We start from the raw sequence: 24,510 nt of genomic DNA on the forward strand, positions 1-24,510 counted from the left end.
GCCCAGGAGCAACTACAAGGTCACAGACCTCAGCAGGTAAGGAAAACTTTAGACCTCCTGTTAGTTGACAGGTGGAAAGTATTGGCATCGTGATCGTAACCTTAACCTTTATTTTTTTCTTAGAAACCACGTCGCCAACCGGACAGCCATCTGGTAGGAAGATGCTTTGAATATGTCCCAGCTGTTAGCACCATGCTCATTCCTCAAAAGTTTTCAGCATCAATGGAAATGACTACAGAGGATTCTAGGGAACTCTGTTCTCTGTCAGAGATTTCTTCCTCGTTCTTCCTGTTTCTTCTTTAAACAAAATTCTACTACGCAGAGCACGGAGGTTTCAATCACAGTATTAACATTTTGATTCTACCTCCAGTTACAAACGAGAGTATGGTTAGTTGTACCTCTTTTGATGTATAGGAACTGCTGTGGCACATATGAATCTCTATCTTCATAGCAGAATATGTGACTTCTTATATAATTCTTCTTTCTTTTCCCCTAGAAGGTAAAAAGGCAGCGACTGAATCTTCTGGTAAGCAGCTCTGGTCTACCTCAATTTTCCGGTAGTCGAGTGGATATTGTTCAATGTATAGAAGAAGGATGGAATGGGCGGATGGACAAGTTCTAGATATGCAGAGTTGTGGAAAAGGAGAGGGAGGCACAACGTTCTCGTCAATATCTGACTGAGTTCAGCAACCCCCTCCGGCTCGTTTCGCATAGCCTTACCTTCTCGTACATTGGATGGCCGAATAATTAGTTCAAGAGTTCACTTAGGACATATGGAAAGAAGTGTCTGGGAGATACAAAATCACAAGCTGTTGTTCGTCATGTAGGACTTGGTGAGAAGTTACCTGCTTAGATGGGGTATTCATGAAAGTCAGAGAAATCATTTTAAATGCCTCAAAATTTCTTGGTGATGTTTCTCAGTAATATAGTAGAGGTGGATGGCGATTTTATCAATGATTATTACATTCTTACACATATCCTATGATGTTTCCAACCCTTAGGCTCAGGAGCAACTACAAGGTCACAGACCTCAGCAGGTAAGGAGAACTTTAGACCTCCTCTTAGTTGACAGGTGGAAAGTATTGGCATCGTGATCGTAACCTTAACCTTTATTTTTTTCTTAGAAACCACGTCGCCAACCGGACAGCCATCTGGTAGGAAGATGCTTTGAATATGTCCCAGCTGTTAGCACCGTACTCATTCCTCAAAAGTTTTCAGCATCTATGGAAATGACTATAGAGGATTCTAGGGAACTCTGTTCTCTGTCAGAGATTTCTTCCTCATTCTTCCTGTTTCTTCTTTAAACAAAATTCTACTACGCAGAGCACGGAGGTTTCAATCACAGTATTAACATTTTGATTCTACCTCCAGTTACAAACGAGAGTATGGTTAGTTGTACCTGTTTTGATGTATAGGAACTGCTGTGGCACATATGAATCTCTATCTTCATAGCAGAATATGTGACTTCTTATATACTTATTCTTCTTTCATGTCCCCTAGATGGTAAAAAGGCAGCCACTGAATCTTCTGGTAAGCAGCTCTGGTCTACCTCAATTTTCCGGTAGTCGAGTGGATATTGTTCAATGTATAGATGAAGGATGGGTTGGGTGGATGGACAAGTTTTAGATATGCAGAATTGTGGTAAAGGAGGAGAGGGAGGCACAAGGTTCTCGTAAATATCTGAGTTCAGCAACCCCCTACCTTGAACCATGATAGGGGCTCGTTTCGCATAGCCTTACCTTCTCTTACATTGGATGGCCGAGTAATTAGTTCAAGGGTTCACTTAGGACATATGGGAAGAAGTGCCTGGGAGATACAAACTCACAAGCTGTCGTTCGTCAATCAGGACTTGGTGGGAAGTTACCTGCTTAGATGGGGAATTTATGAAAGTCACAATAATCATTTAAAATGCCTCAACATTTCTTGGGGATGTTTCTCAAGAATATAGTAGAGGTTTATTGCGATTTTATAAATGATTATTACATTCTTACACATATCCTATGATGTTTTTAACCCTTAGGCACAGGAGCAACTACAGGGTCACACACCACAGCAGGGTCACACACCTCAACAGGTAAGGAGAACTTTAGACCTCCTCTAACTTTACAGGTGGAAAGTATTGACATCTTGACCGTAACCTTAACCTTTATATTTTTCTTAGAAACCACGTCGCCAACCAGACAGCCATCTGGTAAGACTATGCTTTGAATATGTCCCAGCCTTTAGCACCGTGCTCATTCCTCAAAAGTTTTCAGCATCAATGGAAGTGTCTACAGAGGATTCTAGGGAACCCTGTTCTCTGTCACAGATTTCTTCCTCTTTCTTCCTCTTTCTTATTTAAACGAAATTCTACTATGCAGAGCACGGAGGTTTCAATCACAGTATAAACATTTTGATTTTTCCTCCCATTACACACGAGTGTATAGCTAGTTGTACCTGTTTTGATGGAAAATGGAATGGTGTGGCACATATGAATCTCTATCTTCATAGCGGAATCTGTGACTTCTTATATAATTCTTCTTTCTTTTCCCCTAGAAGGTAAAAAGGCAGCGACTGAATCTTCTGGTAAGCAGCTCTGGTCTACCTCAATTTTCCGGTAGTCGAGTGGATATTGTTCAATGTTTAGAAGAAGGATGGAATGGGCGGATGGACAAGTTCTAGATATGCAGAGTTGTGGAAAAGGAGAGGGAGGCACAACGTCAATATCTGACTGAGTTCAGCAACCCCCTCCGGCTCGTTTCGCATAGCCTAACTTCTCGTACATTGGATGGCCGAATAATTAGTTCAAGAGTTCACTTAGGACATATGGAAAGAAGTGTCTGGGAGATACAAAATCACAAGCTGTTGTTCGTCATGTAGGACTTGGTGGGAAGTTACCTGCTTAGATGGGGTATTCATGAAAGTCAGAGAAATCATTTTAAATGCCTCAAAATTTCTTGGTGATGTTTCTCAGTAATATAGTAGAGGTGGATGGCGATTTTATCAATGATTATTACATTCTTACTCATATCCTATGATGTTTCCAACCCTTAGGCCCAGGAGCAACTACAAGGTCACAGACCTCAGCAGGTAAGGAGAACTTTAGACCTCCTCTTAGTTGACAGGTGGAAAGTATTGGCATCGTGATCGTAACCTTAACCTTTATTTTTTTCTTAGAAACCACGTCGCCAACCGGACAGCCATCTGGTAGGAAGATGCTTTGAATATGTCCCAGCTGTTAGCACCGTACTCATTCCTCAAAAGTTTTCAGCATCTATGGAAATGACTACAGAGGATTCTAGGGAACTCTGTTCTCTGTCAGAGATTTCTTCCTCGTTCTTCCTGTTTCTTCTTTAAACAAAATTCTACTACGCAGAGCACGGAGGTTTCAATCACAGTATTAACATTTTGATTCTACCTCCAGTTACAAACGAGAGTATGGTTAGTTGTACCTGTTTTGATGTATAGGAACTGCTGTGGCACATATGAATCTCTATCTTCATAGCAGAATATGTGACTTCTTATATACTTATTCTTCTTTCATGTCCCCTAGATGGTAAAAAGGCAGCCACTGAATCTTCTGGTAAGCAGCTCTGGTCTACCTCAATTTTCCGGTAGTCGAGTGGATATTGTTCAATGTATAGATGAAGGATGGGTTGGGTGGATGGACAAGTTTTAGATATGCAGAATTGTGGTAAAGGAGGAGAGGGAGGCACAACGTTCTCGTAAATATCTGAGTGAGTTCAGCAACCCCCTACCTTGAACCATGATAGGGGCTCGTTTCGCATAGCCTTACCTTCTCTTACATTGGATGGCCGAGTAATTAGTTCAAGGGTTCACTTAGGACATATGGAAAGAAGTGTCTGGGAGATACAAACTCACAAGCTGTCGTTCGTCCATCAGGATTTGGTGGGAAGTTACCTGCTTAGATGGGGAATTTATGAAAGTCACAGAAATCATTTAAAATGCCTCAACATTTCTTGGGGATGTTTCTCAAGAATATAGTAGAGGTTTATTGTGATTTTTTCAATGATTATTACATTCTTACACATATCCTATGATGTTTTTAACCCTTAGGCACAGGAGCAACTACAGGGTCACACACCACAGCAGGGTCACACACCTCAAAAGGTAAGGAGAACTTTAGACCTCCTCTAACTTTACAGGTGGAAAGTATTGACATCTTGACCGTAACCTTAACCTTTATATTTTTCTTAGAAACCACGTCGCCAACCAGACAGCCATCTGGTAAGACTATGCTTTGAATATGTCCCAGCCTTTAGCACCGTGCTCATTCCTCAAAAGTTTTCAGCATCAATGGAAGTGTCTACAGAGGATTCTAGGGAACCCTGTTCTCTGTCACAGATTTCTTCCTCTTTCTTCCTCTTTCTTCTTTAAACGAAATTCTACTATGCAGAGCACGGAGGTTTCAATCACAGTATAAACATTTTGATTTTTCCTCCCATTACACACGAGTGTATAGCTAGTTGTACCTTTTTTGATGGAAAATGGAATGGTGTGGCACATATGAATCTCTATCTTCATAGCGGAATCTGTGACTTCTTATATAATTCTTCTTTCTTTTCCCCTAGAAGGTAAAAAGGCAGCGACTGAATCTTCTGGTAAGCAGCTCTGGTCTACCTCAATTTTCCGGTAGTTGAGTGGATATTGTTCAATGTATAGAAGAAGGATGGAATGGGCGGATGGACAAGTTCTAGATATGCAGAGTTGTGGAAAAGGAGAGGGAGGCACAACGTTCTCGTCAATATCTGACTGAGTTCAGCAACCCCCTCCGGCTCATTTCGCATAGCTTTACCTTCTCGTACATTGGATGGCCGAATAATTAGTTCAAGAGTTCACTTAGGACATATGGAAAGAAGTGTCTGGGAGATACAAAATCACAAGCTGTTGTTCGTCATGTAGGACTTGGTGAGAAGTTACCTGCTTAGATGGGGTATTCATGAAAGTCAGAGAAATCATTTTAAATGCCTCAAAATTTCTTGGTGATGTTTCTCAGTAATATAGTAGAGGTGGATGGCGATTTTATCAATGATTATTACATTCTTACACATATCCTATGATGTTTCCAACCCTTAGGCTCAGGAGCAACTACAAGGTCACAGACCTCAGCAGGTAAGGAGAACTTTAGACCTCCTCTTAGTTGACAGGTGGAAAGTATTGGCATCGTGATCGTAACCTTAACCTTTATTTTTTTCTTAGAAACCACGTCGCCAACCGGACAGCCATCTGGTAGGAAGATGCTTTGAATATGTCCCAGCTGTTAGCACCGTACTCATTCCTCAAAAGTTTTCAGCATCTATGGAAATGACTATAGAGGATTCTAGGGAACTCTGTTCTCTGTCAGAGATTTCTTCCTCGTTCTTCCTGTTTCTTCTTTAAACAAAATTCTACTACGCAGAGCACGGAGGTTTCAATCACAGTATTAACATTTTGATTCTACCTCCAGTTACAAACGAGAGTATGGTTAGTTGTACCTGTTTTGATGTATAGGAACTGCTGTGGCACATATGAATCTCTATCTTCATAGCAGAATATGTGACTTCTTATATACTTATTCTTCTTTCATGTCCCCTAGATGGTAAAAAGGCAGCCACTGAATCTTCTGGTAAGCAGCTCTGGTCTACCTCAATTTTCCGGTAGTCGAGTGGATATTGTTCAATGTATAGATGAAGGATGGGTTGGGTGGATGGACAAGTTTTAGATATGCAGAATTGTGGTAAAGGAGGAGAGGGAGGCACAAGGTTCTCGTAAATATCTGAGTTCAGCAACCCCCTACCTTGAACCATGATAGGGGCTCGTTTCGCATAGCCTTACCTTCTCTTACATTGGATGGCCGAGTAATTAGTTCAAGGGTTCACTTAGGACATATGGGAAGAAGTGTCTGGGAGATACAAACTCACAAGCTGTCGTTCGTCAATCAGGACTTGGTGGGAAGTTACCTGCTTAGATGGGGAATTTATGAAAGTCACAATAATCATTTAAAATGCCTCAACATTTCTTGGGGATGTTTCTCAAGAATATAGTAGAGGTTTATTGCGATTTTATAAATGATTATTACATTCTTACACATATCCTATGATGTTTTTAACCCTTAGGCACAGGAGCAACTACAGGGTCACACACCACAGCAGGGTCACACACCTCAACAGGTAAGGAGAACTTTAGACCTCCTCTAACTTTACAGGTGGAAAGTATTGACATCTTGACCGTAACCTTAACCTTTATATTTTTCTTAGAAACCACGTCGCCAACCAGACAGCCATCTGGTAAGACTATGCTTTGAATATGTCCCAGCCTTTAGCACCGTGCTCATTCCTCAAAAGTTTTCAGCATCAATGGAAGTGTCTACAGAGGATTCTAGGGAACCCTGTTCTCTGTCACAGATTTCTTCCTCTTTCTTCCTCTTTCTTATTTAAACGAAATTCTACTATGCAGAGCACGGAGGTTTCAATCACAGTATAAACATTTTGATTTTTCCTCCCATTACACACGAGTGTATAGCTAGTTGTACCTGTTTTGATGGAAAATGGAATGGTGTGGCACATATGAATCTCTATCTTCATAGCGGAATCTGTGACTTCTTATATAATTCTTCTTTCTTTTCCCCTAGAAGGTAAAAAGGCAGCGACTGAATCTTCTGGTAAGCAGCTCTGGTCTACCTCAATTTTCCGGTAGTCGAGTGGATATTGTTCAATGTTTAGAAGAAGGATGGAATGGGCGGATGGACAAGTTCTAGATATGCAGAGTTGTGGAAAAGGAGAGGGAGGCACAACGTCAATATCTGACTGAGTTCAGCAACCCCCTCCGGCTCGTTTCGCATAGCCTAACTTCTCGTACATTGGATGGCCGAATAATTAGTTCAAGAGTTCACTTAGGACATATGGAAAGAAGTGTCTGGGAGATACAAAATCACAAGCTGTTGTTCGTCATGTAGGACTTGGTGGGAAGTTACCTGCTTAGATGGGGTATTCATGAAAGTCAGAGAAATCATTTTAAATGCCTCAAAATTTCTTGGTGATGTTTCTCAGTAATATAGTAGAGGTGGATGGCGATTTTATCAATGATTATTACATTCTTACACATATCCTATGATGTTTCCAACCCTTAGGCCCAGGAGCAACTACAAGGTCACAGACCTCAGCAGGTAAGGAGAACTTTAGACCTCCTCTTAGTTGACAGGTGGAAAGTATTGGCATCGTGATCGTAACCTTAACCTTTATTTTTTTCTTAGAAACCACGTCGCCAACCGGACAGCCATCTGGTAGGAAGATGCTTTGAATATGTCCCAGCTGTTAGCACCGTACTCATTCCTCAAAAGTTTTCAGCATCTATGGAAATGACTACAGAGGATTCTAGGGAACTCTGTTCTCTGTCAGAGATTTCTTCCTCGTTCTTCCTGTTTCTTCTTTAAACAAAATTCTACTACGCAGAGCACGGAGGTTTCAATCACAGTATTAACATTTTGATTCTACCTCCAGTTACAAACGAGAGTATGGTTAGTTGTACCTGTTTTGATGTATAGGAACTGCTGTGGCACATATGAATCTCTATCTTCATAGCAGAATATGTGACTTCTTATATACTTATTCTTCTTTCATGTCCCCTAGATGGTAAAAAGGCAGCCACTGAATCTTCTGGTAAGCAGCTCTGGTCTACCTCAATTTTCCGGTAGTCGAGTGGATATTGTTCAATGTATAGATGAAGGATGGGTTGGGTGGATGGACAAGTTTTAGATATGCAGAATTGTGGTAAAGGAGGAGAGGGAGGCACAACGTTCTCGTAAATATCTGAGTGAGTTCAGCAACCCCCTACCTTGAACCATGATAGGGGCTCGTTTCGCATAGCCTTACCTTCTCTTACATTGGATGGCCGAGTAATTAGTTCAAGGGTTCACTTAGGACATATGGAAAGAAGTGTCTGGGAGATACAAACTCACAAGCTGTCGTTCGTCCATCAGGATTTGGTGGGAAGTTACCTGCTTAGATGGGGAATTTATGAAAGTCACAGAAATCATTTAAAATGCCTCAACATTTCTTGGGGATGTTTCTCAAGAATATAGTAGAGGTTTATTGTGATTTTTTCAATGATTATTACATTCTTACACATATCCTATGATGTTTTTAACCCTTAGGCACAGGAGCAACTACAGGGTCACACACCACAGCAGGGTCACACACCTCAAAAGGTAAGGAGAACTTTAGACCTCCTCTAACTTTACAGGTGGAAAGTATTGACATCTTGACCGTAACCTTAACCTTTATATTTTTCTTAGAAACCACGTCGCCAACCAGACAGCCATCTGGTAAGACTATGCTTTGAATATGTCCCAGCCTTTAGCACCGTGCTCATTCCTCAAAAGTTTTCAGCATCAATGGAAGTGTCTACAGAGGATTCTAGGGAACCCTGTTCTCTGTCACAGATTTCTTCCTCTTTCTTCCTCTTTCTTCTTTAAACGAAATTCTACTATGCAGAGCACGGAGGTTTCAATCACAGTATAAACATTTTGATTTTTCCTCCCATTACACACGAGTGTATAGCTAGTTGTACCTTTTTTGATGGAAAATGGAATGGTGTGGCACATATGAATCTCTATCTTCATAGCGGAATCTGTGACTTCTTATATAATTCTTCTTTCTTTTCCCCTAGAAGGTAAAAAGGCAGCGACTGAATCTTCTGGTAAGCAGCTCTGGTCTACCTCAATTTTCCGGTAGTTGAGTGGATATTGTTCAATGTATAGAAGAAGGATGGAATGGGCGGATGGACAAGTTCTAGATATGCAGAGTTGTGGAAAAGGAGAGGGAGGCACAACGTTCTCGTCAATATCTGACTGAGTTCAGCAACCCCCTCCGGCTCATTTCGCATAGCTTTACCTTCTCGTACATTGGATGGCCGAATAATTAGTTCAAGAGTTCACTTAGGACATATGGAAAGAAGTGTCTGGGAGATACAAAATCACAAGCTGTTGTTCGTCATGTAGGACTTGGTGAGAAGTTACCTGCTTAGATGGGGTATTCATGAAAGTCAGAGAAATCATTTTAAATGCCTCAAAATTTCTTGGTGATGTTTCTCAGTAATATAGTGGAGGTGGATGGCGATTTTATCAATGATTATTACATTCTTACACATATCCTATGATGTTTCCAACCCTTAGGCTCAGGAGCAACTACAAGGTCACAGACCTCAGCAGGTAAGGAGAACTTTAGACCTCCTCTTAGTTGACAGGTGGAAAGTATTGGCATCGTGATCGTAACCTTAACCTTTATTTTTTTCTTAGAAACCACGTCGCCAACCGGACAGCCATCTGGTAGGAAGATGCTTTGAATATGTCCCAGCTGTTAGCACCGTACTCATTCCTCAAAAGTTTTCAGCATCTATGGAAATGACTATAGAGGATTCTAGGGAACTCTGTTCTCTGTCAGAGATTTCTTCCTCGTTCTTCCTGTTTCTTCTTTAAACAAAATTCTACTACGCAGAGCACGGAGGTTTCAATCACAGTATTAACATTTTGATTCTACCTCCAGTTACAAACGAGAGTATGGTTAGTTGTACCTGTTTTGATGTATAGGAACTGCTGTGGCACATATGAATCTCTATCTTCATAGCAGAATATGTGACTTCTTATATACTTATTCTTCTTTCATGTCCCCTAGATGGTAAAAAGGCAGCCACTGAATCTTCTGGTAAGCAGCTCTGGTCTACCTCAATTTTCCGGTAGTCGAGTGGATATTGTTCAATGTATAGATGAAGGATGGGTTGGGTGGATGGACAAGTTTTAGATATGCAGAATTGTGGTAAAGGAGGAGAGGGAGGCACAAGGTTCTCGTAAATATCTGAGTTCAGCAACCCCCTACCTTGAACCATGATAGGGGCTCGTTTCGCATAGCCTTACCTTCTCTTACATTGGATGGCCGAGTAATTAGTTCAAGGGTTCACTTAGGACATATGGGAAGAAGTGTCTGGGAGATACAAACTCACAAGCTGTCGTTCGTCAATCAGGACTTGGTGGGAAGTTACCTGCTTAGATGGGGAATTTATGAAAGTCACAATAATCATTTAAAATGCCTCAACATTTCTTGGGGATGTTTCTCAAGAATATAGTAGAGGTTTATTGCGATTTTATAAATGATTATTACATTCTTACACATATCCTATGATGTTTTTAACCCTTAGGCACAGGAGCAACTACAGGGTCACACACCACAGCAGGGTCACACACCTCAACAGGTAAGGAGAACTTTAGACCTCCTCTAACTTTACAGGTGGAAAGTATTGACATCTTGACCGTAACCTTAACCTTTATATTTTTCTTAGAAACCACGTCGCCAACCAGACAGCCATCTGGTAAGACTATGCTTTGAATATGTCCCAGCCTTTAGCACCGTGCTCATTCCTCAAAAGTTTTCAGCATCAATGGAAGTGTCTACAGAGGATTCTAGGGAACCCTGTTCTCTGTCACAGATTTCTTCCTCTTTCTTCCTCTTTCTTATTTAAACAAAATTCTACTACGCAGAGCACGGAGGTTTCAATCACAGTATTAACATATTGATTCTACCTCCAGTTACAAACGAGAGTATGGTTAGTTGTACCATTTTGATTCTACCTCCAGTTACAAACGAGAGTATGGTTAGTTGTACCTGTTTTGATGTATAGGAACTGCTGTGGCACATATGAATCTCTATCTTCATAGCAGAATATGTGACTTCTTATATACTTATTCTTCTTTCATGTCCCCTAGATGGTAAAAAGGCAGCCACTGAATCTTCTGGTAAGCAGCTCTGGTCTACCTCAATTTTCCGGTAGTCGAGTGGATATTGTTCAATGTATAGATGAAGGATGGGTTGGGTGGATGGACAAGTTTTAGATATGCAGAATTGTGGTAAAGGAGGAGAGGGAGGCACAACGTTCTCGTAAATATCTGAGTGAGTTCAGCAACCCCCTACCTTGAACCATGATAGGGGCTCGTTTCGCATAGCCTTACCTTCTCTTACATTGGATGGCCGAGTAATTAGTTCAAGGGTTCACTTAGGACATATGGAAAGAAGTGTCTGGGAGATACAAACTCACAAGCTGTCGTTCGTCAATCAGGACTTGGTGGGAAGTTACCTGCTTAGATGGGGAATTTATGAAAGTCACAGAAATCATTTAAAATGCCTCAACATTTCTTGGGGATGTTTCTCAAGAATATAGTAGAGGTTTATTGTGATTTTTTCAATGATTATTACATTCTTACACATATCCTATGATGTTTTTAACCCTTAGGCACAGGAGCAACTACAGGGTCACACACCTCAACAGGTAAGGAGAACTTTAAACCTCCTCTAACTTTACAGGTGGAAAGTATTGACATCTTGACCGTAACCTTAACCTTTATATTTTTCTTAGAAACCACGTCGCCAACCAGACAGCCATCTGGTAAGACTATGCTTTGAATATGTCCCAGCATTTAGCACCGTGCTCATTCCTCAAAGGTTTTCAGCATCAATGGAAGTGTCTACAGAGGATTCTAGGGAACCCTGTTCTCTGTAGCAGATTTCTTCCTCTTTCTTCCTCTTTCTTCTTTAAACGAAATTCTACTATGCAGAGCATGGAGGTTACAATCACAGTATAAACATTATGATTTTTCCTCCCATTACACACGAGTGTATAGCTAGTTGTACCTGTTTTGATGGAAAATGGAATGGTGTGGCACATATGAATCTCTATCTTCATAGCGGAATCTGTGACTTCTTATATAATTCTTCTTTCTTTTCCCCTAGAAGGTAAAAAGGCAGCGACTGAATCTTCTGGTAAGCAGCTCTGGTCTACCTCAATTTTCCGGTAGTCGAATGGATATTGTTCAATGTATAGAAGAAGGATGGAATGGGCGGATGGACAAGTTCTAGATATGCAGAGTTGTGGAAAAGGAGAGGGAGGCACAACGTCAATATCTGACTGAGTTCAGCAACCCCCTCTGGCTCGTTTCGCATAGCCTTACCTTCTCGTACATTGGATGGCCGAATAATTAGTTCAAGAGTTCACTTAGGACATATGGAAAGAAGTGTCTGGGAGATACAAAATCACAAGCTGTTGTTCGTCATGTAGGACTTGGTGGGAAGTTACCTGCTTAGATGGGGTATTCATGAAAGTCAGAGAAATCATTTTAAATGCCTCAAAATTTCTTGGTGATGTTTCTCAGTAATATAGTAGAGGTGGATGGCGATTTTATCAATGATTATTACATTCTTAAACATATCCTATGATGTTTCCAACCCTTAGGCCCAGGAGCAACTACAAGGTCACAGACCTCAGCAGGTAAGGAGAACTTTAGACCTCCTCTTAGTTGACAGGTGGAAAGTATTGGCATCGTGATCGTAACCTTAACCTTTATTTTTTTCTTAGAAACCACGTCGCCAACCGGACAGCCATCTGGTAGGAAGATGCTTTGAATATGTCCCAGCTGTTAGCACCGTACTCATTCCTCAAATGTTTTCAGCATCTATGGAAATGACTACAGAGGATTCTAGGGAACTCTGTTCTCTGTCAGAGATTTCTCCCTCGTTCTTCCTGTTTCTTCTTTAAACAAAATTCTACTACGCAGAGCACAGAGGTTTCAATCACAGTATTAACATTTTGATTCTACCTCCAGTTACAAACGAGAGTATGGTTAGTTGTACCTGTTTTGATGTATAGGAACTGCTGTGGCACATATGAATCTCTATCTTCATAGCAGAATATGTGACTTGTTATATACTTATTCTTCTTTCATGTCCCCTAGATGGTAAAAAGGCAGCCACTGAATCTTCTGGTAAGCAGCTCTGGTCTACCTCAATTTTCCGGTAGTCGAGTGGATATTGTTCAATGTATAGATGAAGGATGGGTTGGGTGGATGGACAAGTTTTAGATATGCAGAATTGTGGTAAAGGAGGAGAGGGAGGCACAACGTTCTCTTAAATATCTGAGTGAGTTCAGCAACCCCCTACCTTGAACCATGATAGGGGCTCGTTTCGCATAGCCTTACCTTCTCTTACATTGGATGGCCGAGTAATTAGTTCAAGGGTTCACTTAGGACATATGGAAAGAAGTGTCTGGGAGATACAAACTCACAAGCTGTCGTTCGTCAATCAGGACTTGGTGGGAAGTTACCTGCTTAGATGGGGAATTTATGAAAGTCACAGAAATCATTTAAAATGCCTCAACATTTCTTGGGGATGTTTCTCAAGAATATAGTAGAGGTTTATTGTGATTTTTTCAATGATTATTACATTCTTACACATATCCTATGATGTTTTTAACCCTTAGGCACAGGAGCAACTACAGGGTCACACACCACAGCAGGGTCACACACCTCAACAGGTAAGGAGAACTTTAGACCTCCTCTAACTTTACAGGTGGAAAGTATTGACATCTTGACCGTAACCTTAACCTTTATATTTTTCTTAGAAACCACGTCGCCAACCAGACAGCCATCTGGTAAGACTATGCTTTGAATATGTCCCAGCCTTTAGCACCGTGCTCATTCCTCAAACGTTTTCAGCATCAATGGAAGTGTCTACAGAGGATTCTAGGGAACCCTGTTCTCTGTCACAGATTTCTTCCTCTTTCTTCTTTAAACGAAATTCTACTATGCAGAGGTTTCAATCACAGTATAAACATTTTGATTTTTCCTCCCATTACACACGAGTGTATAGCTAGTTGTACCTGTTTTGATGGAAAATGGAATGGTGTGGCACATATGAATCTCTATCTTCATAGCGGAATCTGTGACTTCTTATATAATTCTTCTTTCTTTTCCCCTAGAAGGTAAAAAGGCAGCGACTGAATCTTCTGGTAAGCAGCTCTGGTCTACCTCAATTTTCCGGTAGTCGAGTGAATATTGTTCAATGTATAGAAGAAGGATGGAATGGGCGGATGGACAAGTTCTAGATATGCAGAGTTGTGGAAAAGGAGAGGGAGGCACAACGTCAATATCTGACTGAGTTCAGCAACCCCCTCCGGCTCGTTTCGCATAGCCTTACCTTCTCGTACATTGGATGGCCGAATAATTAGTTCAAGAGTTCACTTAGGACATATGGAAAGAAGTGTCTGGGAGATACAAAATCACAAGCTGTTGTTCGTCATGTAGGACTTGGTGGGAAGTTACCTGCTTAGATGGGGTATTCATGAAAGTCAGAGAAATCATTTTAAATGCCTCAAAATTTCTTGGTGATGTTTCTCAGTAATATAGTAGAGGTAGATGGCGATTTTATCAATGATTATTACATTCTTACACATATCCTATGATGTTTCCAACCCTTAGGCCCAGGAGCAACTACAAGGTCACAGACCTCAGCAGGTAAGGAGAACTTTAGACCTCCTCTTAGTTGACAGGTGGAAAGTATTGGCATCGTGATCGTAACCTTAACCTTTATTTTTTTCTTAGAAACCACGTCGCCAACCGGACAGCCATCTGGTAGGAAGATGCTTTGAATATGTCCCAGCTGTTAGCACCGTACTCATTCCTCAAAAGTTTTCAGCATCAATGGAAATGACTACAGAGGATTCTAGGGAACTCTGTTCTCTGTCAGAGATTTCTTCCTCGTTCTTCCTGTTTCTTCTTTAAACAAAATTCTACTACGCAGAGCACGGAGGTTTCAATCACAGTATTAACATTTTGATTCTACCTCCAGTTACTAACGAGAGTATGGTTAGTTGTACCTGTTTTGATGTATAGGAACTGCTGTGGCACATATGAATCTCTATCTTCATAGCAGAATATGTGACTTCTTATATACTTATTCTTCTTTCATGTCCCCTAGATGGTAAAAAGGCAGCCACTGAATCTTCTGGTAAGCAGCTCTGGTCTACCTCAATTTTCCGGTAGTCGAGTGGATATTGTTCAATGTATAGATGAAGGATGGGTTGGGTGGATGGACAAGTTTTAGATATGCAGAATTGTGGTAAAGGAGGAGAGGGAGGCACAACGTTCTCGTAAATATCTGAGTGAGTTCAGCAACCCCCTACCTTGAACCATGATAGGGGCTCGTTTCGCATAGCCTTACCTCCCCTTACATTGGATGGCCGAGTAATTAGTTCAAGGGTTCACTTAGGACATATGGAAAGAAGTGTCTGGGAGATACAAACTCACAAGCTGTCGTTCGTCAATCAGGACTTGGTGGGAAGTTACCTGCTTAGATGGGGAATTTATGAAAGTCACAGAAATCATTTAAAATGCCTCAACATTTCTTGGGGATGTTTCTCAAGAATATAGTAGAGGTTTATTGCGATTTTATAAAGGATTATTACATTCTTACACATATCCTATGATGTTTTTAACCCTTAGGCACAGGAGCAACTACAGGGTCACACACCACAGCAGAGTCACACACCTCAACAGGTAAGGAGAACTTTAGACCTCCTCTAACTTTACAGGTGGAAAGTATTGACATCTTGATCGTAACCTTAACCTTTATATTTTTCTTAGAAACCACGTCGCCAACCAGACAGCCATCTGGTAAGACTATGCTTTGAATATGTCCCAGCCTTTAGCACCCTGCTAATTCCTCAAACGTTTTCAGCGTCAATGGAATTGTCTACAGAGGATTCTAGGGAACTCTGTTCTCTGTAACAGATTTCTTCCTCTGTCTTCCTATTTCTTATTTAAATGAAATTCTACTATGCAGAGCACGGAGGTTTCAATCACAGTATAAACATTTTGATTTTTCCTCCCATTACACACGAGTGTATAGCTAGTTGTACCTGTTTTGATGGAAAATGGAATGGTGTGGCACATATGAATCTCTATCTTCATAGCGGAATCTGTGACTTCTTATAAAATTCTTCTTTTTTCCCCCCTAGAAGGTAAAAAGGCAGCGACTGAATCTTCTGGTAAGCAGCTCTGGTCTACCTCAATTTTCCGGTAGTCGAGTGGATATTGTTCAATGTATAGAAGAAGGATGGAATGGGCGGATGGACAAGTTCTAGATATGCAGAGTTGTGGAAAAGGAGAGGGAGGCACAACGTTCTCGTCAATATCTGACTGAGTTCAGCAACCCCCTCCGGCTCGTTTCGCATAGCCTTACCTTCTCGTACATTGGATGGCCGAATAATTAGTTCAAGAGTTCACTTAGGACATATGGAAAGAAGTGTCTGGGAGATACAAAATCACAAGCTGTTGTTCGTCATGTAGGACTTGGTGGGAAGTTACCTGCTTAGATGGGGTATTCATGAAAGACAGAGAAATCATTTTAAATGCCTCAAAATTTCTTGGTGATGTTTCTCAGTAATATAGTAGAGGTGGATGGCGATTTTATCAATGATTATTACATTCTTACACATATCCTATGATGTTTCCAACCCTTAGGCCCAGGAGCAACTACAAGGTCACAGACCTCAGCAGGTAAGGAGAACTTTAGACCTCCTCTTAGTTGACAGGTGGAAAGTATTGGCATCGTGATCGTAACCTTAACCTTTATTTTTTTCTTAGAAACCACGTCGCCAACCGGACAGCCATCTGGTAGGAAGATGCTTTGAATATGTCCCAGCTGTTAGCACCGTACTCATTCCTCAAAAGTTTTCAGCATCAATGGAAATGACTACAGAGGATTCTAGGGAACTCTGTTCTCTGTCAGAGATTTCTTCCTCGTTCTTCCTGTTTCTTCTTTAAACAAAATTCTACTACGCAGAGCACGGAGGTTTCAATCACAGTATTAACATTTTGATTCTACCTCCAGTTACAAACGAGAGTATGGTTAGTTGTACCTGTTTTGATGTATAGGAACTGCTGTGGCACATATGAATCTCTATCTTCATAGCAGAATATGTGACTTCTTATATACTTATTCTTCTTTCATGTCCCCTAGATGGTAAAAAGGCAGCCACTGAATCTTCTGGTAAGCAGCTCTGGTCTACCTCAATTTTCCGGTAGTCGAGAGGATATTGTTCAATGTATAGATGAAGGATGGGTTGGGTGGATGGACAAGTTTTAGTTATGCAGAATTGTGGTAAAGGAGGAGAGGGAGGCACAACGTTCTCGTAAATATCTGAGTGAGTTCAGCAACCCCCTACCTTGAACCATGATAGGGGCTCGTTTCGCATAGCCTTACCTCCCCTTACATTGGATGGCCGAGTAATTAGTTCAAGGGTTCACTTAGGACATATGGAAAGAAGTGTCTGGGAGATACAAACTCACAAGCTGTCGTTCGTCAATCAGGACTTGGTGGGAAGTTACCTGCTTAGATGGGGAATTTATGAAAGTCACAGAAATCATTTAAAATGCCTCAAAATTTCTTGGGGATGTTTCTCAAGAATATAGTAGAGGTTTATTGCGATTTTAGAAATGATTATTACATTCTTACACATATCCTATGATGTTTTTAACCCTTAGGCACAGGAGCAACTACAGGGTCACACACCACAGCAGGTTCACACACCTCAACAGGTAAGGAGAACTTTAGACCTCCTCTAACTTTACAGGTGGAAAGTATTGACATCTTGACCGTAACCTTAACCTTTATATTTTTCTTAGAAACCACGTCGCCAACCAGAAAGCCATCTGGTAAAACTACGCTTTGAATATGTCCCAGCCTTTAGCACCGTGCTCATTCCTCAACCGTTTTCAGCGTCAATGGAATTGTCTACAGAGGATTCTAGGGAACTCTGTTCTCTGTAACAGATTTTTTCCTCTTTCTTCCTATTCCTTATTTAAACGAAATTCTACTACGCAGAGCACGGAGGTTTCAATCACAGTATTAACATTTTGATTCTACCTCCAGTTACAAACGAGAGTATGGTTAGTTGTACCTGTTTTGATGTATAGGAACTGCTGTGGCACATATGAATCTCTATCTTCATAGCAGAATATGTGACTTCTTATATACTTATTCTTCTTTCATGTCCCCTAGATGGTAAAAAGGCAGCCACTGAAACTTCTGGTAAGCAGCTCTGGTCTACCTCAATTTTCTGGTAGTCGAGTGGATATTGTTCAATGTATAGATGAAGGATGGGTTGGGTGGATGGACAAGTTTTAGATATGCAGAACTGTGGTAAAGGAGGAGAGGGAGGCACAACGTTCTCATAAATATCTGAGTGAGTTCAGCAACCCCCTACCTTGAACCATGATAGGGGCTCGTTTCGCATAGCCTTACCTTCTCTTACATTGGATGGCCGAGTAATTAGTTCAAGGGTTCACTTAGGACATATGGGAAGAAGTGTCTGGGAGATACAAACTCACAAGCTTTCGTTCGTCAATCAGGACTTGGTGGGAAGTTACCTGCTTAGATGGGGAATTTATGAAAGTCACAGAAATCATTTAAAATGCCTCAACATTTCTTGGGGATGTTTCTCAAGATTATAGTAGAGGTTTATTGCGATTTTATCAATGATTATTACATTCTTACACATATCCTATGATGTTTTTAACCCTTAGGCACAGGAGCAACTACAGGGTCACACACCACAGCAGGGTCACACACCTCAGCAGGTAAGGAGAACTTTAGACCTCCTCTAACTTTACAGGTGGAAAGTATTGACATCTTGACCGTAACCTTAACCTTTATATTTTTCTTAGAAACCACGTCGCCAACCAGACAGCCATCTGGTAAGACTATGCTTTGAATATGTCCCAGCCTTTAGCACCGTTATCATTCCTCAAAGGTTTTCAGCATCAATGGAAGTGTCTACAGAGGATTCTAGGGAACTCTGTTCTCTATCACAGATTTCTTTCTCTTTCTTCCTCTTTCTTATTTAAACGAAATTCTACTATGCAGAGCACGGAGGTTTCAATCACAGTATAAACATTTTGATTTTTCCTCCCATTACACACGAGTGTATAGCTAGTTGTACCTGTTTTGATGGAAAAGGGAATGGTGTGGCACATATGAATCTCTATCTTCATAGCGGAATCTGTGACTTCTTATATAATTCTTCTTTCTTTTCCCCTAGAAGGTAAAAAGGCAGCCACTGAATCTTCTGGTAAGCAGCTCTGGTCTACCTCAATTTTCCGGGAGTCGAGTGGATATTGTTCAATGTATAGAAGAAGGATGGAATGGGCGGATGGGCATGTTCTAGATATGCAGAGTTGTGGAAAAGGACAGGGAGGCACAACGTTCTCGTCAATATCTGACTGAGTTCAGCAACCCCTTCTGGCTCGTTTCGTATAGCCTTACCTTCTCGTACATTGGATGGCCGAGTAATTAGTTCAAGAGTTCACTTAGGACATATGGAAAGAAGTGTCTGGGAGATACAAAATCACAAGCTGTTGTTCGTCATGTAGGACTTGGTGGGAAGTTACCTGCTTAGATGGGGTATTCATGAAAGTCAGAGAAATCATTGAAAATGCCTCAAAATTTCTTGGTGATGTTTCTCAGTAATATAGTAGAGGTGGATGGCGATTGTATCAATGATTATTACATTCTTACACATATCCTATGATGTTTCCAACCCTTAGGCCCAGGAGCACCTACAAGGTCACAGACCTCAGAAGATAAGGAGAACTTTAGACCTCCTCTTAGTTGACAGGTGGAAAGTATTGGCATCGTGATCGTAACCTTAACCTTTATTTTTTTCTTAGAAACCACGTCGCCAACCGGACAGCCATCTGGTAGGAAGATGCTTTGAATATGTCCCAGCTGTTAGCACCGTGCTCATTCCTCAAAAGTTTTCAGCATCAATGGAAATGACTACAGAGGATTCTAGGGAACTCTGTTCTATGTCAGAGATTATTTCCTCATTCTTCCTGTTTCTTCTTTAAACAAAATTCTACTACGCAGAGCACGGAGGTTTCAATCACAGTATTAACATTTTGATTCTACCTCCCGTTACAAACGAGAGTATGGTTAGTTGTACCTATTTTGATGTAAAGGAACTGCTGTGGCACATATGAATCTCTATCTTCATAGCAGAATATGTGACTTCTTATATACTTATTCTTCTTTCATGTCCCCTAGATGGTAAAAAGGCAGCCACTGAATCTTCTGGTAAGCAGCTCTGGTCTACCTCAATTTTCCGGTAGTCGAGTGGATATTGTTCAATGTATAGATGAAGGATGGGTTGGGTGGATGGACAAGTTTTAGATATGCAGAACTGTGGTAAAGGAGGAGAGGGAGGCACAACGTTCTCATAAATATCTGAGTGAGTTCAGCAACCCCCTACCTTGAACCATGATAGGGGCTCGTTTCGCATAGCCTTACCTTCTCTTACATTGGATGGCCGAGTAATTAGTTCAAGGGTTCACTTAGGACATATGGGAAGAAGTGTCTGGGAGATACAAACTCACAAGCTGTCGTTCGTCAATCAGGACTTGGTGGGAAGTTACCTGCTTAGATGGGGAATTTATGAAAGTCACAGAAATCATTTAAAATGCCTCAACATTTCTTGGGGATGTTTCTCAAGATTATAGTAGAGGTTTATTGCGATTTTATCAATGATTATTACATTCTTACACATATCCTATGATGTTTTTAACCCTTAGGCACAGGAGCAACTACAGGGTCACACACCACAGCAGGGTCACACACCTCAGCAGGTAAGGAGAACTTTAGACCTCCTCTAACTTTACAGGTGGAAAGTATTGACATCTTGACCGTAACCTTAACCTTTATATTTTTCTTAGAAACCACGTCGCCAACCAGACAGCCATCTGGTAAGACTATGCTTTGAATATGTCCCAGCCTTTAGCACCGTGCTCATTCCTCAAAGGTTTTCAGCATCAATGGAAGTGTCTACAGAGGATTCTAGGGAACTCTGTTCTCTATCACAGATTTCTTTCTCTTTCTTCCTCTTTCTTATTTAAACGAAATTCTACTATGCAGAGCACGGAGGTTTCAATCACAGTATAAACATTTTGATTTTTCCTCCCATTACACACGAGTGTATAGCTAGTTGTACCTGTTTTGATGGAAAAGGGAATGGTGTGGCACATATGAATCTCTATCTTCATAGCGGAATCTGTGACTTCTTATATAATTCTTCTTTCTTTTCCCCTAGAAGGTAAAAAGGCAGCCACTGAATCTTCTGGTAAGCAGCTCTGGTCTACCTCAATTTTCCGGGAGTCGAGTGGATATTGTTCAATGTATAGAAGAAGGATGGAATGGGCGGATGGGCATGTTCTAGATATGCAGAGTTGTGGAAAAGGACAGGGAGGCACAACGTTCTCGTCAATATCTGACTGAGTTCAGCAACCCCTTCTGGCTCGTTTCGTATAGCCTTACCTTCTCGTACATTGGATGGCCGAGTAATTAGTTCAAGAGTTCACTTAGGACATATGGAAAGAAGTGTCTGGGAGATACAAAATCACAAGCTGTTGTTCGTCATGTAGGACTTGGTGGGAAGTTACCTGCTTAGATGGGGTATTCATGAAAGTCAGAGAAATCATTGAAAATGCCTCAAAATTTCTTGGTGATGTTTCTCAGTAATATAGTAGAGGTGGATGGCGATTGTATCAATGATTATTACATTCTTACACATATCCTATAATGTTTCCAACCCTTAGGCCCAGGAGCACCTACAAGGTCACAGACCTCAGAAGATAAGGAGAACTTTAGACCTCCTCTTAGTTGACAGGTGGAAAGTATTGGCATCGTGATCGTAACCTTAACCTTTATTTTTTTCTTAGAAACCACGTCGCCAACCGGACAGCCATCTGGTAGGAAGATGCTTTGAATATGTCCCAGCTGTTAGCACCGTGCTCATTCCTCAAAAGTTTTCAGCATCAATGGAAATGACTACAGAGGATTCTAGGGAACTCTGTTCTCTGTCAGAGATTATTTCCTCATTCTTCCTGTTTCTTCTTTAAACAAAATTCTACTACGCAGAGCACGGAGGTTTCAATCACAGTATTAACATTTTGATTCTACCTCCCGTTACAAACGAGAGTATGGTTAGTTGTACCTATTTTGATGTAAAGGAACTGCTGTGGCACATATGAATCTCTATCTTCATAGCAGAATATGTGACTTCTTATATACTTATTCTTCTTTCATGTCCCCTAGATGGTAAAAAGGCAGCCACTGAATCTTCTGGTAAGCAGCTCTGGTCTACCTCAATTTTCCGGTAGTCGAGTGGATATTGTTCAATGTATAGATGAAGGATGGGTTGGGTGGATGGACAAGTTTTAGATATGCAGAATTGTGGTAAAGGAGGAGAGGGAGGCACAACGTTCTCGTAAATATCTGAGTGAGTTCAGCAACCCCCTACCTTGAACCATGATAGGGGCTCGTTTCGCATAGCGTTACCTTCACTTACATTGGATGGCCGAGTAATTAGTTCAAGGGTTCACTTAGGACATATGGAAAGAAGTGTCTGGGAGATACAAACTCACAAGCTGTCGTTCGTCAATCAGGACTTGGTGGGAAATTACCTGCTTAGATGGGGAATTTATGAAAGTCACAGAAATCATTTAAAATGCCTCAAAATTTCTTGGGGATGTTTCCCAGTAATATAGTAGAGGTGTATGGCGATTTTATCAATGATTATTACATTCTTACACATATCCTATGATGTTTCCAACCCTTAGGCCCAGGAGCAACTACAAGGTCACAGACCTCAGCAGGTAAGGAGAACTTTAGACCTCCTCTTAGTTGACAGGTGGAAAGTATTGGCATCGTGATCGTAACCTTAACCTTTATTTTTTTCTTAGAAACCACGTCGCCAACCGGACAGCCATCTGGTAGGAAGATGCTTTGAATATGTCCCAGCTGTTAGCACCATACTCATTCCTGAAAAGTTTTCAGCATCAATGGAAATGACTACAGAGGATTCTAGGGAACTCTGTTCTCTGTCAGAGATTTCTTCCTCGTTCTTCCTGTTTCTTCTTTAAACGAAATTCTACTATGCAGAGCACGGAGGTTTCAATCACAGCATCACCATTTTGATTTTACCTCCTGTTACACACAAGAGTATGGCTGGTTGTACCTGTTTTGATGGAAAAGGGACTGTTGTAGCACAAATGAATCTCTATCTTCATAGCCGAATCTGTGACTTCTTTTATAATTCTTCTTCTTTCTTTTCCCCTAGAAGGAACAAAGGCAGCCACTGAATCTTCTGGTAAGGAGCTCTGGTCTACCTCATTTAAAGTATTTCATAGTAGAGTTCAAGTAGAGTTCCTGTTTCTTCTTTAAGGAAGATGAATGTGAGGGCACCCATGGAATACGTGGATAGTATGAAAAACTGCTGCAAGAAGTGATAGTTGAGGGGTAATATTTATACAGGAAAAAATCTTAAAGTGAGACCTTGGATCCCCTCCCCCATACTCAATTCTATCAGTCAGTTTGGATTTTAACTGCCAGACACTAAAATCTAGAATATGAAAAGTGGTACACATGGGGAAAATCATGAATGACTGTAATAATCTACTGGCCTGATGGTCCTGTGGGTGGATAACAGACAGAATTTTAGATTGTTCTGCCTGAGGAAATTATCTATTTACTAGCAGTAGAGCCCGCTGTCCAAAAAATACAGCGGGCCCTAGGGGAGGGTTTGCTTCCCCTCCCCCCCATGTAGGGAAACGCTCTCCAGGCCCCGGGGCTCAGAGAGTGTTTTAAGGTGGCAGTGCAGTTTTAAAATGGTCTCCAAACCCCGGGGAAGGCGATCCGAGCCTTCCCCGGGGCTTGGGGAGCGTTTTAAGGGCCGGGGCCAGGGAGCCTACCTTCGCTCTCGGCGGCCAACAAAGTAATGGCCGCCGTGGAGAGAAGGAAAGCTCTTGTGGGGGGTGGGGTGGGTTGGGAGGCGCTTCACGCCTCCCAATTGGTTGTTGGCCGGGCAAGCAGCCAATCAGCTGATTGGCAGCTTGGGGGTGGACTGACCAGTGGAGGGGCCAATCGGGAGGCGCTTCGCACCTCCCGATTGGCCCCTCCACTGGTCAGTCCAGGGGAAGGGGCCTATCGGCACCCTTCCTCATCCTGGACAGGGCCCGCCTTCGGGGCCCTTACTCTTTTATTCAGTCCGCGGCTCCCGTGGCGCCGCGGGGCTGTTTTAAGATGATGAAGGAGACTGTCTATCAATCCTTTTGTACATTAGGGCTTGTATCATGTTAAGTTTAGCTTGGTGTAGGGAGCCCGCTTGGTGTCGTGGTTAAGAGCAATTGCTTCTGATGTGGAAAGCCAGGCTTGAGTCTACCCTCCCCCACATTCAGCCAGCCAGGTGACTTGGGCTAGTCACATCCTGTTAGAGCTGTTCTCACAGAGCAATTTCTCTCAGGGCTCTCTGTTTCACCTATGTCATAGGGTGTCCTTTATTGGGAGAGGAAGGGAAGGCGATTGTAAGGTTCTTTCAGATTCCTTCAGGTTGTGACAAGCTGGCTGCACAAACATACTCTTCTTCTTTTAAACGATTGATACCTTGCTGGACCTTTAATAGGAAAGGTGGCTGATATCCCTGGCCTCACTTGTGATTAGGATTCAAATGGACTCTACATTGTATGGTAGATTCCTGGATTCTTCTAGGTCAGTTATAATCTAGCAATCCTTGATGCTTAACCATGACCTGAATTTCAATTATCATTCAAGAAGTTGAACAGTATAAATATTCTCAAGATACTGTCCATATCCCCACAGGAAA

General features: G+C 41.6%; 2 protein-coding genes across 2 annotated transcripts in view; both read left to right on the top strand.

Annotated features, from left to right (window-relative positions):
• The window catches only part of DMBT1 (deleted in malignant brain tumors 1), a 219,150-nt gene that overhangs the window by 74,487 nt on the left and 120,153 nt on the right, over positions 1–24,510 (top strand). The window lies entirely within an intron of this gene.
• The window catches only part of LOC143842725 (uncharacterized), a 121,077-nt gene that overhangs the window by 60,341 nt on the left and 36,226 nt on the right, over positions 1–24,510 (top strand). Inside the window, exons 17-18 of the mRNA XM_077347888.1 lie at positions 22,592–22,621; positions 22,969–22,998. Coding sequence (XP_077204003.1) covers positions 22,592–22,621; positions 22,969–22,998 — 60 coding nt within the window. The remainder of the gene's footprint in view (positions 1–22,591; positions 22,622–22,968; positions 22,999–24,510) is intronic.

This window comes from Paroedura picta, chromosome 8 (genome assembly GCF_049243985.1).
Source record: "Paroedura picta isolate Pp20150507F chromosome 8, Ppicta_v3.0, whole genome shotgun sequence".
Taxonomy (NCBI): domain Eukaryota; kingdom Metazoa; phylum Chordata; class Lepidosauria; order Squamata; family Gekkonidae; genus Paroedura; species Paroedura picta.